General features: G+C 37.8%; 1 protein-coding gene and 1 long non-coding RNA gene across 4 annotated transcripts in view; one reads left to right on the top strand and one right to left on the bottom strand.

Annotated features, from left to right (window-relative positions):
- The first annotated feature begins 41 nt into the window (after window positions 1-41).
- Window positions 42-3,415, top strand: LOC120557652. The gene is made up of 2 exons (XR_005638989.1): window positions 42-139; window positions 2,189-3,415. It is a non-coding gene; the product is annotated as an uncharacterized LOC120557652 (long non-coding RNA).
- Window positions 3,416-3,596: 181 nt separating this feature from the next.
- The window catches only part of LOC120557651 (synaptotagmin-2-like), a 40,492-nt gene continuing 28,987 nt past the window's right edge, over window positions 3,597-15,101 (bottom strand). For 2 of the 3 annotated variants that reach the window (XM_039798188.1, XM_039798189.1), the window contains exons 3-9: window positions 14,841-14,998; window positions 12,174-12,308; window positions 10,877-11,044; window positions 9,741-9,908; window positions 8,994-9,111; window positions 8,324-8,457; window positions 3,597-8,177 (exon numbers count right to left, since the gene is read on the bottom strand). In XM_039798188.1, the coding sequence (XP_039654122.1) occupies window positions 7,962-8,177; window positions 8,324-8,457; window positions 8,994-9,111; window positions 9,741-9,908; window positions 10,877-11,044; window positions 12,174-12,308; window positions 14,841-14,998 (1,097 nt within the window). In that variant the 3' untranslated portion in view covers window positions 3,597-7,961. The remainder of the gene's footprint in view (window positions 8,178-8,323; window positions 8,458-8,993; window positions 9,112-9,740; window positions 9,909-10,876; window positions 11,045-12,173; window positions 12,309-14,840; window positions 14,999-15,101) is intronic. The other variant, XM_039798190.1, reaches the window with a different exon arrangement.

The following is a 15,101-nucleotide window of genomic DNA, read 5'->3' as shown; positions in this document are numbered from 1 at the left end:
AAAAAAAAAAAAAAAACCATGTTTCAATTCAAAGTGTTTATCTTGATTTCATATTTTTATTATTTTTATTGAATGTTCTTTTTCGTAGGAAAGTTGGAGTCTGAAAAAGAGGATATCAGATATGGAAGAACAGTTAAAGGTAATTCATAGTTCTATTGTTATTCACCTTAATATGCACTTGATTATTTTCATATTCTGTCTCCCTAAAAAACTATAGTAGTAGTAGTAGTAGTAGTTGTATAATAGATAATAATAATAATATAGCAAGATCTGTTATCCAGGAGAAAGTTAAGCTTATTTGACATGAGAAAAACAATGAACAATCAAATCCAAACAGTGTAAAGGGTCTGTGGGACTTGGAGCCGTGGCGTTAGCAGCTCTGTCTACGGTGGTGACATCATTTGTCACCATTATGCTCTGCTGGCTGTGGAATGTGTGAGCACTTTGACACTGCAGCAACCGAGCCATCAGTATTCATCTGTGGCCTAACATTCACAAATGTCTGCTGTGTTATGCCCAAGAGGATGCAAACAACAACCTCTTGTTATCTGTGAATGAGAGCTAAACAAACATGGGATGCTGGTTTGAAAATAGATATTCACAACAGAGAAGCACAAGTTATTGTGTGTATTTAAATGTGCAAGTCTGGTCCATTTGTGTCTGTGTGTCGCTGAATGCAAGTGTAAAAGATGATGTGTGTTTGTGTAATTGTATTTGTTTTATCATAATGAACTGCCCAGATTTATCCAAATCAGATGACTCTTTTATTGTAAAGCTAATTTCCTTTCAGGATTAGTCAGCAGTGAGAAATGTAAAACAGTTGGACTAGAGCCTACGTATAGCTGTTACAGTGACTCACAGTGTGATGGGATTTTGGACAAGGCCTCAAAATACTAAATGTTTAAAGGAGTAAAGTTGTCCATACAAATATTCTTTGTTATGCTATCCAGCTTTCAAAAATCCTCAAATAATAAATAAATAAAAAATAAGACTATAAAAGGTTGAGCCGTTTTTACATTGTCCGGTGTTTCCCTATCACACATGAAGTACACAACAGGAGGTTGTCTGTTTCAGTCACATTATCACTAGTCTATATCGACAACATTTCATTAACGGGATAGTTGTAGTGCCCGAAGTTCCACCAGATGTCCCTCATTTTCTGCCAGATGTCCGCTACCTTCCGCTTTCTTTGTGTTGGCATTCTAAACTCCGATAGATTCATGAGGACTAGGGTTAACTGCTCCTCAGATCTCTCCAGGGTAAATCCAGACAGCTAGCTAGACTATCGGTGCTATCTGAGTTTTCTCTTGCACAACTAAAACAAATTTTTAATGTGCACGTTCCACCAAAACAAGTTCCTTCCCGAGGTTATTTTGCAGAGGCACCGTTGCTAGAAATGCTAATAAACCAGAGCACATTTTTTGTCCTATCCAGGAATGTTGTGTGAATTAGCCAGACCTTCCGCCGCAGCGCTGTGGAAAGCGAGACTACATTCGCACTTACTGGAAATACTCTGTTTGGTTTAGTTGAGGGGTGGGGCCTGGGTAGAACGTGCAGGAGACCGGACATAACAATTACACCGCGGTTACAAACCGCTTCGTAATTAGGTCATAAACAACTTTTGCCGGTCCTTGATTTTGTCTGATGATTTTGATCCTTACAGACAGAAGCTCCGTCGTCTCTCCAGTTAGACATTTTCCTTGGCGTCTTTGTGTAATTCAACCTTTATCTTCACTGAACAGGACATTTGCGTTCTCACATAACAGCTCCACCGGGTAATGACTAGATAAGTTCAATGACCAGTTTAACGTATACTCATACAACGGTTCTAATGATATCTTATGAAAAGTTATGCAAAATATTATTTGTGTGTTATGCTAAGAATGTCCAGCAACACGAGCGATCAGAGCGCCTGCGCAACCCTTGCAGCGCACGGCCTGTATAGGCAACAACACTGCTTGTTTAGGAAGTGTGTTTGTTACATAACTAACGTACATGATGTTAGTCAAGTAAGTTACGGTAAGGTAAAATAATGTAAAATAAGTCAACGTTGGCTTTTTGTTTCCTGTGTTTGTTTGACCCATCCATCTACCCCGACGTCGTCCCCACATTCTAACCCTCCGGGTTTGGAGCAACGTGTCACTTTACATCTGTGCCCACTTTAGTTGTCTCATGCTCTTTTCTTCAGGTTAAAACAGAGCTGAATATGGAGAACCAGAGACTGAAGGACGAGAATGGAGCTTTAATCCGGGTCATCACTAAACTGTCCAAGTGAGATAAGAAGCAGGAAGGATGAGAAGAAGAGTGACGGATACCAGAAGCCATATCTATACCTGCATTCCTCCTACATTCATCCTATCATCCTAAGTCTTAACTTTGCCTGTTGAGTAACTAACATTTGCAGGGATAAAGACACATTTTACATCAGATGTGAAAGCTTAATGTTACTGTACTGTATCCAAAGTAGTAGCACCTTCCCTGACAGAAAATAAATATTATATATATTCATGAAAATATTACAAAAAAAGGCAAATGCCAACACAACTACTTCATGCGTTTTTCTTACATGAACAAATTGTCCAGGAGTGAGGCATTTATAAAACTGCGTGATCACATCAAGAATATCCCTAGATACATATATGGACAAAATATTGCAGGTATTTCCACGGAGGTATTACCATGGAAACTGCAATATTTCTTTTGTCCATTCCGTATGCAGACCTTGAAAATCAGCTCTTATGTATCAGGGAAAGTGGATGATGGATGAGCTAAATTTTTTTTAGGAACGGGGAAGCGTCATCTCTGATTTACGAGCTTTAACCTTGAAGTATGATGTCACAAATGACAGGCTTTTCTTCTTAACCGCAATTTTTAAAAAAAATCGTTGCGTTGTTGTGGAGCTTTCAGTCACATCGAGATCATACAAAGATCATAGTCTTTATCAGCAGATGGTGGGATGCAACTTAACTTTAAACCCCGACTTTAAACTCAACATGACTATAAGGTTCTGATGAAGATCGTGTTACATGACCCAAAGCTCCAGAACAGTACAGCAAAAAAAACATCCCAATGAAATAGAGGGAATTCTATTTTATTTATGTACCGTATATCACTTTAATTTCATGATCATCACGACTCAACACAAAGACCTGTTGTGTTTATGTTATTATGTTAGCTTTAGAAGCACCGCCCTGGCTGTAATTTATCTTCTAATTCATATTCAGAAGATTTAATGAGTCCCATTTATAATCTTACATTCACGGGATCCCTGCCAGACTGAGATTTAATTTTCTATTCTGTTCATATTTACTTTGGATTATTATATAATCAAATTAGTCTCTACAGTGTGTTTGCATATATTTTAGAAACACATACAATTACAAGCATATTACGCATAAACTCCGATTAACACAAACTTCATTCCAGCATTCTTGTTTATCATTCTGCTGATGTGTTGCATGTTGTTTGGTTTGACACCATGTGACAACAACAACACTCTTCCTAGTATTTTTCTCATGCTCTATAATACGATGCCCCCCACTGACCAAAAGTGGAAAAGCACCGTCTGATTCCATTTACACACCACACAGGACAAGGCTACTTAAAATGCCTTTATTTTCCTAAGATTACATTTAGACAACACACAAATATGTCCTGACCACATCCCATATTTTGGTTCCCTTGAGTATTTCAGTTCTACATAGAGTGATATATGAGTACAAGTTTTGTGGTCTTTTTGTTCCCTTTTTATTTTTTGCTGGAAAACATGGATTTTGTACGGAAATAAATCATGCAGTTCACAAAAAGGCACAACTATTGACACACCTCTACAACAAGACAAAAACAAGAGTCAAGAAAGCTGTTTGAGCATTTCCCTCGTCTATGTCGCTCGGAAAGTGAATGCCTGATGGAGTAGGTCGGATGAGGATCAGGCCTTTGGATGTTCTGTATTATGGCTATGTTCACATAAGAGGACTAAAGAGGAACCATTATTGAAGCAGCAGGTTGGCAGTATTGCATTGCGAATGTTGTTCTGCACTGTTTGGGTCTGCTCTGTGCTCAAGATAGCTTGTGAGACCCAGGAAGACGGGGATTTTGTTGCCTGCATTGCAGAAACGTGAAAGACTCATACAGTCCATTTACACAACACCATAAAACAAATACAGGCTCTATTGGTCCTATTGCAAATACACAAAGAACAGGAGACAGAATCTGATGGGAGCACATTTATATATATATATATATATATATATATGTATGTATGTATGTATGTATGTATATACATACGTAGATGAGCACGAGTATATTAAATGACCCCCAGGAAAGGATGACCTGACACACATTGTAGAAAAGGATGTAAATTGGCGGCCCTCCATGATCTGAACTTAAATTTGACACCATTGTGGAATTTAATCTTCAGAATAGATTTGACATTGAAAATGAAAAATGTGTCTGGTATGTATTCCTCTCAGCCCGTCGTACATAGAGAGATAGCTGCATTATACTCGAAAAGATGGACTGTCATAAAGATTGTTCATCTTCATGAACTGTAGGTTGTAAATAAAGGTTTATCTGACAGTAAATGACAGTGACTCAAAAAAATAAGCACACAGAGTTAACAAATCCCCACATTAGAAATATCATAGTGGACACAGCATCGATATCTCAGAGCATGCACAAGTGACAAAATACCAGCTCATCCCATTGCAGTCCATTAGTCAAACTCATGAAGAGACATTTGGAATGAAAATATTATTGATTGCTTAATTACATGACTGGAGCTCCTCAAGAGGACTGCATCAATAATATGCAGTAATAATATGTCACAGAACTAATCTGGCAAAGAAATAGTAATAAAAAAATACTGTATAATGACATTAAAAGTTTAGTTTAGTTTATATGCAAGTTACTGAATTATTTCTTATGTTAAAAAGTATAATCAGACATATGGGAGCAGGTTTATTTGAATAGCAATAAGATGAGAAGGTACAATTTAATGAAGGAAAATGATTAAGTCGCCCACTGTAACTACATCTGGCAGGAGTAAATGAAGGCAACACTTACGGTACACTGAGATAGAAAATCACGGAGCCGGCAAATATATATATATATTTTTTTAAATATGTACAGTTTACCGGTCAGTGACCAACACATACTGTATAACATGAGCAAGCAGAAATGAACAATAATTACATGACTTGTAGCCCAAGCATATCGTAACACTGGATTGAGTTTAGTTTTGGTTTAGAGGACACATACAAACGATGACAGAAAACCAGACAACCATGCAGCATTATGGCAAATGTGGATTTTTTTTTTTTACATATGATACACAAAGCAACCCTGCTTTAATCATACACATGGAATATTCAGACATACCTTCGGTCCCATTCAACAAAAATACATACACTTTGCAGTCAGTGCATACTCTTTTTTTACTCCATTTTATTATCAAAAATGACACAGAACACAAACACACATACACAATATAATTATGGTTCCTCTTTAAAACATGCTACTATTTACATCATCTTGTGAATACATGCTGTAGCTTATTAACAAATTTGCGCAATGCATAATGTTAACAATAGGAGGACGTAGTACTGTGCATGGAGCAATCAGTGTGCTGCTGTTTAGCCTCCAGCAGAATTCTTTTTACTTCTGGTGACAATATGGCCTTCTATGAAAGCACAGAAAGGCAGTAATAATTTGAACCTTTGGATACTGAATACTTAATTTTGAAATTCAAATACCACTGAAATTACGGAATTTCAATGTTTATTTTGAAAACCAACTTTCTGATTTCAAAAAGTTTGAATTCCCCCTCTTTGACTTCATTTTGCAAACCGTTTTTTTTTCTTTTAAATTTCACAAATTCTGATTGACAATGTAAGTGTGCTAAATGTCCCATATCTCATCTGAGCTTGTCTTTAGTCGATTATATGAAACAGCATAACAACATGTTATTTTACAGTATTAATTATAGAAATATAGATATTGTTACAATATAGTTTTCTAACTATTGGTTATTGTGACAATGCATAAATAACTATATGTGTCTATATTTTACTCCTAGAAGCTAATATGGGGATTTTTTCTTTTTATCAAATCATAATTTTTCTCGATCAGTTTTGCTTTGGTAGCCAAAATTTTCAAGATTTAAGTTTTCTTCCAGAATTTTGGTGTCTAAATAAACTCAACTCTTTTCAGATCCAAAAATGACCAATTGAATTTGAGCATCTTGTTTATAGTTTTTAATGTGAATTCATTTAAAATAATTTAGTCTTTGAGATTTCAAGGTGGGGAATTCAAACCACATGAATTCCAAGTTAAATATTTCAATGCTATAAATTATATAGTATTAAAATGTCAACATTAGGTATTTAGTAGTAATGAAACTTTACGATTAGTTGCAAATAAGATTCAAATCCTTATGGGCTTTTTTGCCTCCGTACCTCTGCACATCAGTCTAACACCGTATGTCTGGATGAAGTTGTAACACCATTATGTTGTAGCACTTTGGCCCAAGGTTTACAAAGCTTTTGGCCGTTGAGTGGGCAATCTAAACAACATGAAATACTGCGAGGCATGATACATGCTAGATTCTGCAGCAAAATGGTCCAACATATGTTTATTGTGTTATATGTTTTGATGTAACAACTGCCCTGTTGAGATTCTATAATCTTGCATTTTGTTCTTGAAATCACACTCTCTTAAAAAGTGCGGCTACATCTTCTACATTTCAAATTTCAGTTCTTTATAAAAACATCTTGTCCTTGACAGAAATCCTCATGTTGCTCCACCAAAAACTATTGGTGTATTGAAGTGTACTGCAGTATGTTTGGTAAGCTACAACATCCGTCAAAGAAAGACCGTTTAGTGGATATCAACAGAAAAATGAGTTAGATGGCACTGTTTATCGCAAGCAAGAGCAGAATCTAAAAGAAGCGTAGTCATAATTGTTCTGAACATCATTGATAAGCCTTTTCATATCCTTACTTTGTCATCTGATAAGTAAAGTTTTACATCCAAGTGGTCAACCCAGCTCAAGACAGATTCCAGATGGCACATTCACAGTGTCCCAGACTACATCTGAATGATTTTCAAAAGTTTCCTATTTGAATAAAAGAATGAAGCTAACTTTATTCCTCAAAGTGTCATATCAGGAAAGGCACCCTTGTATTCCTGTCCTACATTAGATCTGTCTGAAGACACAGAGATGTGTGTTGGACCTAAATGCATAGACGCGCCTTCATGGCAACACAAAACAAGCAACTCAGATCAGACAGCTGCTGCGTACTGTGTTATGTAGGCTACTGTTTGTATATCCCTCTCAAATGTGAGCTGATAAAATGAAGACAATCATTCATGCAGATTTATCTTAAAAATATATTGCAACATGGATCTCTGCATTCAGTGATCTTGACCTCATTCATTCTCAATTAAATATTTTTGCATTAATAGACTAAAACAGACTCTATGCAGGAAATAACCCAATACTACAATACTTTCTATTGCAAGTTAAAGCACACTTATTAGCAAGATACAATACTGGGCGTGGTGTATGCAGAGCAGTGGGGAGGTAAGTAAAGCATGCTCTATAAACTAAACTAAAGCTTTATTTCCAGCATTGTCTTCACCAAGACTTTCGTTCAGTGTCAGCACCCTAAGAATCAGTTTCTAATTTTCTTCAAATGAAAGAAGGACCAACAGTCGATCGTTCATGAACCAGTCACCCGATAACTCAACGCCACTCTTCCCAGCATACACTAATGTGTGAAATGTGATGCTTAAAAAGAGTTTTTTTCGACTTAACCATGAATGAGCGGATATTCTAAGATGTCTCTTTTTTGCTGAGCAGGTTTCATGACGAATCGTCACGTGTTAAGTCATGGGTTTCATGCAAAGTAGGGGTGGGGGTTGGAACTCTGAGTTAGTACATTAGCTGGTTGGGGAGCACGTTACTTCTTTGCGTTCAGTGATGCTAGCTGACCATCGATATCCTCCTCTGGCTGCAATGGATGCCACTGGGCAATGGGGCGGCGGGGATTAGCCAGCATGTCGGACCAGTGCTTCAGACCTAGGCCACTCGCCTTACTGCCCACGAAGATCTTTCCGATGGCGTCATTCTTACCGATCTTGTCATAATCAAACACTGTGACCGCCACCAAGATTTTCTAAGAAGGGAACAAGAGAGTATGTGTAATTTCTTATAGTTAATAAGTCGAGTCATCGTGGAGAAACAACACTTTGCTTTACCCACAGCTGTATATAATAAACCTACTGATGAAGGATACATATTTTAGTTTGACTTGTACTGTACCTGCATCTGTTCCAGGGGGATTTCAAAGCTGAAGGATTCATTATAGTATGGGTTGAGGGTGTTCTTCTTCACTGTAGTCTTCTTTTTCTTCAGACGCTTACCCCCCTGCAGCAGCTGGATCTTCACATATGGATCTGCAGAGGGCGTCATTACGATCAGCAACAGAGAACTTCAAGGCAGGTTATTACAATGTACAGTAGTAGTTCCTGACGTTTCGGCAATATTTACTTCCCTTTTGTCACTTCTAATATGCATTTCAATTATTTGATCTCCTGATTACTTCTGATTACTTCCTGTATTGATTTATGCTCAGTTTATGTGATATATGTCCTATGTTTTTGATTATGCTGAATTTTAATTGTGAACTGAATTTCTCAAGTGTACTTGCGTGACAAAGCACAGTCAAACTCTGATATTCCCTTTGTCAAAAAAATGTTTTAGGTTCTAGGGACCAAAAGTCTTTCTCATTAAATGCAATATTAAGCTGAAGTATGCAGAGCCTAAGCTTCTTTTCTCCATGTTATTATCTCCATATATTTCAGGCCTTCTTTCAGGTCTTCTTTTTATTGTTATATCATGCATTTTGAATCATCATTCAAACACAAATTGAAGGCTAAACTGTAGTAATAGTACTGTAGATTCAGTTTACAACATTGTAATGTTTCTCTACCAGATAATCCACAGGCGTCCATCTTCTTCAGGTTCTTTGCCTCCAGGATGCAGACGGTGAGTTTCCCGGCGGTGGGGACGTAACGGAGGGAGATGCAGATGTCTCCGAGTTTCTCAGGCTGAGCCGTCAGCACAGAGAGAAGAGACACAAATGACACATGCTCATCAGCCGACAACAGCAAACGATTCATTTTAGAAAATGATGATGGGCTAAAGCAGAATGCGCTCAGCTGCTGTCTGCTGTATGCCTTGCACTTTTTTTTTTTATCTTGGGCTTAAATTAAGGTATTTTTGTCCTGGTGGTTTTTGCTTAAAAGTGTTTATTTCAGTTGCAGTTCTTAAGGAGGCCCCCCTAACTAGACTGTCTTAAAGGGGCTGTAGCAGGCTCCGCTTTAAAACTATTGTGAAGTTATTGGTATCACATGAAACTAGACGACTTAACTCATCGATTGGTACCATCCATGTCACACCCAAAAATTATTTATATATACATATATTATTATATATAATTATACACTCTAAACTTTCCAAATTTGAATAGGCGGAGCTGCAGTGGGGTATATTTGGTACCCCTAAAATCACCTAAAAATTGCATTCTGTATAAAAAAAATGTCAGATATCTCAGCCTAGAATGACAAGGTCTTGTAATGTTATCAAGTCAAGATCCCTGAAAATGATTGTATTGTATATCAATCAATTATCTCAGTCTTCTAAGCATAATTTCCAAAGTTCTGGTTCTTAACAGCACCTCTTCTTGATCTGCGCTTTCCAGATCCTTCCACTCCTCAATCGGCCTTCCGAGGTCGATGGTGTTCATGGGAATCTTCACCTCTCCAATGACGTCATGTTTGGAAAATCGATCGTAGTCATAAACAGACATCGACAGAGTCTTCCCACCGAGCTCCTCGTAGGGCACCTGATCCACAGACACAACGTTATGTCGTTTTATACCTTGATACCTTGTATGCTGTCCCATTAGTTATTATATGACTATAAAAGCAACTTAAATCCTCAAATAATGAGTCAATGAAAAAAGGTACAGTAGAAGAAATAAGTTTCAGAGTTGATTCTAAATGGTTCTCTAATATGTTCAAGGGGAATTTGAAAATCCACCACATATTCACATGGATTTCCTCTAGCTGTTCCAGTTTTCTTAAAAATGCAACAGGTAATCCAGGTTGACTGGAAATTACATTATTAATAAATGTTTATGGTTTATTTTTCGCTACTATGGAAAATCAGTAAGACTTGAAAAGCTGCCAAGATTAAACAAAGTTAAAATGAAATACAAATTGTCTGAAATGATACAGGGGAAGGACAAATAGCATTTAAATAAATTCCATTAAATTGAATATTATCTCCGATTTAAACATATAAGAAAGATATAAGAAAAGATAAAATGCTGAAGCTGAAACTTTTCTTAAATGAAAATGAAGATAATTCTATACGCTACCATCCTTTGCAGACACCGTCTAGTCTTATAAAAACCTTTCAATTCCGAAAGTAAGAAACAACTCAAATACACCTTCACAGTGAAACACTAAATGTGGCAATGAACATCTCTTCAGCTCTGTTTGGAAGAGAAAAGTCAGTCGTTCTGTAAAACAGAATGTTTTCTTTTGTTACTGCAAATTTGCAGGCAGGCAGAGGTTCCAGCGAGACTTGTAAAGTCTCTACGGGCTTTATTAGCCAGGACACAGCAGCATGTACTGTAGGCTGCACAGCCCAGTGAGTACACACATTGTGAGAAAGAGACACACTGGCAGTGGGTAAGGAGGATTATTTGTGCACCTCATTTTATATAAAAACACAAACTTCCTCACTATCTTCCATAAATCTTTGAGATATATATATATATATATATATAATATTGGCAAGACTGACCTTGAATACAAATGTCTCATTGAAGACAGGGTTCAGCGTTTTCTTGTGGACTTTGGTGTCATACTTCTTCTTCTTCTCAGGCAGAAGCTGGACTTTCACGTAAGGATCGGAGGTTCCACCTGAGTCCATGGATATGAGATCCGCAGCTTGAAGGATGCCAACTGTGAGCTGTGTGCAGAAGTGTGGGCAGGGTGTAAGGGACAAAAACAAGAATTTTATCAGAAAAAAAATATTCAAAAGTTTTCATTTGTATCAGGGTCACTGCTGCAGAGATTGGTTATATAATATAATCTGACAACTTAACTACGCAATCAATCTCACACAAACGTTTTGCCCGACTGGAGCCGTTTCGAATGTCAGAGGGATTCTTCAGTGTCACACAACTGTCACATTGTGAATTTTCTGTACCATAGAGGTGTGTATATGTTTGAGCTATACATGTTTGTACATTAGGGACAAGAAGAACAGACATATTCCAATATACATTTTATTTTAGTCTTTGCTGCTCTGTTTTATGTTGATTTGATTTAAGGGATTTCCTCTTTGATTCGGCACTCAGAGCCTCATTAAATATTGTCATACCACTCCATATGCCGCTGAGAACATTACAGTAATGATGATAAAGTTACTGAATCTTTGACAAATGTGTTCCCTTTCTCTAAGCCAGAATTATTGAAAAACTATTTATTTCATATGTCGTTATTCAAAATTGATCATTATGCTGCTCTGCAAAGGTTTTACACAGAAGCTTTCTGCAAAGTTTCAAGGTTCGGGCCATAAAGGAATAGTTTGACATTTTGGGAAATGCGCTTTTTTCGCTTTCTTGCCGAGAGATAGAGGAGAAGATCGATACCAGTCTCATATCTGACCGTTCAATATGCCAGCCAGTTAGCTTAGTAAAAAGACAGGGGGAAACAGCTGGCCTGGCTTTGTCTGAGGGCGAGAAAATCTGACTACGGAGTCCTGTAGAGCTCACTTATTAACACATTATATTTTGAGAGTTAGTGGTTGCTGGCAGGTGGATTTTGTTGTTCTTGGACAGAGCTAGGCTAACTGTTTCCCTGCTTCCAGTCTGTATGCTAAGCTAACCGGCTGCTAGCTGTACCTGTGTATTCAGCCTGCAGACATGTTCAATTGTTTTTCCCAAAATGTTGAACTATTTCTTTAAATACTGGAAAATGTAAATAGGATATTAAAAAAATATCAAAATGTGAAACACTCCCTAAGAATCCATCTGAAATTGTTCACAATGCTTCGAAAACACAATTTGCCAATGTGCGAATTTAGAACCACAGACCTTTGCATTTTCAAAGTCATAATCTATAGAATATTGCAGCTTCCCCAGTTTCTCTTCTTCTTTCTCCTCTTCCTCTTTCTCCTCCTCCGTCAGTCCGGTCTCTCCCTCGTCATCATCCTCATCGTCCTGGTGTATCTGTGGTGTGAAGGTAACAAGACAAAACAGGGTGTTAAAGGCCAGGGCATCAGGGATCAGACTACAGGGCTCCCCCATGACAGCCAGCATGCCACAGACACTGGAGCTCCAGGTGTTTTTACGTGGGAGATACATGTTCTGGTTACTGCTTACCTGCACAGCACCTGATGATAATAACCAGTGATTTATCATTTACAAGGTCACAAATCTCTATTAGTAACACATAAATACATGTTTATATTTTTATATATGTATATTTTTTTATAATTCGGCACAGCTTGTCCTCTCAGTGTTTTCTTTTTTTAACATTGGGCAATTCCTTCAACATGCTTGCGTAGTACAGTGACAGCCAGAGTCAGTGGAGGCTTTGCATGCTAGTTGCATCAAGAGGGATGATAAATGCAACAGTTTTCCAATGAAATAAGGTATCCTCTCTTTTGTCAAAGGGCTTTGGTTTTTTACTGAATGAACAAGGAGATAAATGTTTATATAAAAACCCCTAAGGAACTAGCTCACAACAGCGAATGCCAATGCATACTAAAATGATAAAAGGCAAATAAGACATAGCCGAATATTCAGTGCAGGGAGCTGGCTTTCAAATATATGGCTTTTTTTTTTAAACCCTACATTCACAACTTTCATATTTCATATTCTGCATGCCAGTGGTGGAATGTAACTAAGTGCATTTACTCAAGTACTGTACTTAAGTACAAATTTGAGGTACTGGAACTTTACTTGAGTCTCTTCTTTCGAGGGAAATAGTGTACCTTTTACTCCATTACATTATCTGACAGCTTCAGTTACTAGTTACTTTACAAATTAAGATGTATGCACACAAAACACATGTAGTTTATAAAATACAATGTTTTATTATAAATTAAACTACCCAACAATATAACGGCCTACAAGTCCAGCTGAAATGATTAGCCGATTAAACACTTGATTGACAGAACTGTTTTGATCGTTTTCAATGCAGGACTTTTACTTGTTAAAGAGTATTTTTACAGTGTGGTATTAGTAGGCCTACTTTAAGTTAAGTAAAGGATCTGAATACATCTTCCACCACTGCTGCATATTGCACACTTGCTTTAAATTTATGTGTCACCAAAAAATAAAAAGCCTCTCTTTTCAGCTCACCGTTATTACAATAAATGTTTCATCATTAAAGGGCACAGCCAGCTATTTGAATAATGTAGAGTCTTATTGCTGCAGTTTATTATTGTAGTTCAATTAAAAGCTCATTGCCAAGTTCACCTTGACTTTGAACGTGACTCGTTTTTACTCTTTTTTTTTTTTTCAGGCCATCCAGTGTCTCCACATCCTACCTCCTCCTTGAGCACTACAATGAAAAGGACAGCTTTGCGAGTAATTGGCTCTTCATGCAGTTTTATCATCACCGTTTCCATGTCTCCCAAACAACCAACCATGCCCTTTATCACATGCATAGATTAATAGTGTTAAAAGTGTCTTGCATATCATCTCTTCGTCCAATACTTTCCATATTGGTGTGAGCTACAGTTACATTGTCCCCGGAACAATGCGTTAGATGGTTAGACTCTCCTCTCTAGGGGTTTATGGAGCACATCATAGCTTTCCATTGTTACATTCTCAAGCTCAAGTCATAACAAAATAATAATGAATAAAAAAAGAGTTGCAAAGGAAGCTACGACTTTCATTCCATGAAACCCCCTCCGCCCCGGGGGGCCAGAGAGCGTCAACATGAGCTATCCACCTACCGTAGAGCGGGAGTCCACCACAGTCAAGAAACACGAGGCACACACAAGACAGACACAACGCAGGGGGGAAAGAAGAGGAGGAGAGCAGAGAGAGGAAGAGATTCAACTCACAAGACACCAAACACACTACAAAAAGAGAGGCAGTCAACACCACCACCAACACCACAATTATGATGAGAAATGACACTTGTTTTCGGCGTGGGGGGGGCGGGCTCACATTGTGCTTTAATTAACTGTCAGTTGAGCTCAGGGCAATTTAGGGTGATGTTAGTTGATTAGTTCTCAAATGAATCACTGGCTTTTCTAACATTTATCCTCTGATTTTCTGTATTTTGCTTCCAAAATCTTACAATATTTCCTCAGGAGTCATACCTTCATCCATCGTCTTTGATTATAAAAATGCAGCTTTTTGAAGTCGTCAGACCAAACTCTTCACTTCATAGTGAATAATTATTTTTTGCCACCCCTAACAAAGTGTGTCATTTTTCACCACTGGGGCCCACAATGGAATACGTCACACGTTTTAATGACCACAACAACAATAACAGCGAATAAATGGAGGGGAAGAGAGCTCTCCTTGTGTCCTCTACAGCCTGGGCTACAAAAGCTGCTGGTAAAAGATCAAATTTGGTTAGCTAGAGACATATTGAAATGGATAAAAATGCAGCAATAAATGGCATAAATAACAATTAAAACTGGAATGATCAATTGTTGTAGAAAAGAAGAGGCAAAACATCACCCAAAACATCCTGTTACCCTGACTTTTTCAGCATGTAGAAGGCACAAGGCGTCATACCTCGCCCTGCATGTTCTTCATGTTGAAGCCATCCTTGCCCTTCTTCCCTTTCTTGTTCTTCTTCTTCTTGCAGCAGCATTTTTTGATTATGCAGAAGCAGCAGGTGAGGATGAGCAACGCGGCCACCACAGCGATGGCGATCAAAGCCCAAGGCGGCACTGTCAGTTTCAAAAACAACAGAGCAATGATTGACTTTGTGACTTTGGTGTTTCTCCCAAAGAAACTGTAACGTTTTGTCAAATAAAGAGCATTTTGAATTTT

Source organism: Perca fluviatilis, chromosome 4 (assembly GCF_010015445.1).
Source record: "Perca fluviatilis chromosome 4, GENO_Pfluv_1.0, whole genome shotgun sequence".
NCBI classification, from domain to species: domain Eukaryota; kingdom Metazoa; phylum Chordata; class Actinopteri; order Perciformes; family Percidae; genus Perca; species Perca fluviatilis.
This window is presented reverse-complemented; position numbering and strand designations above follow the sequence as displayed.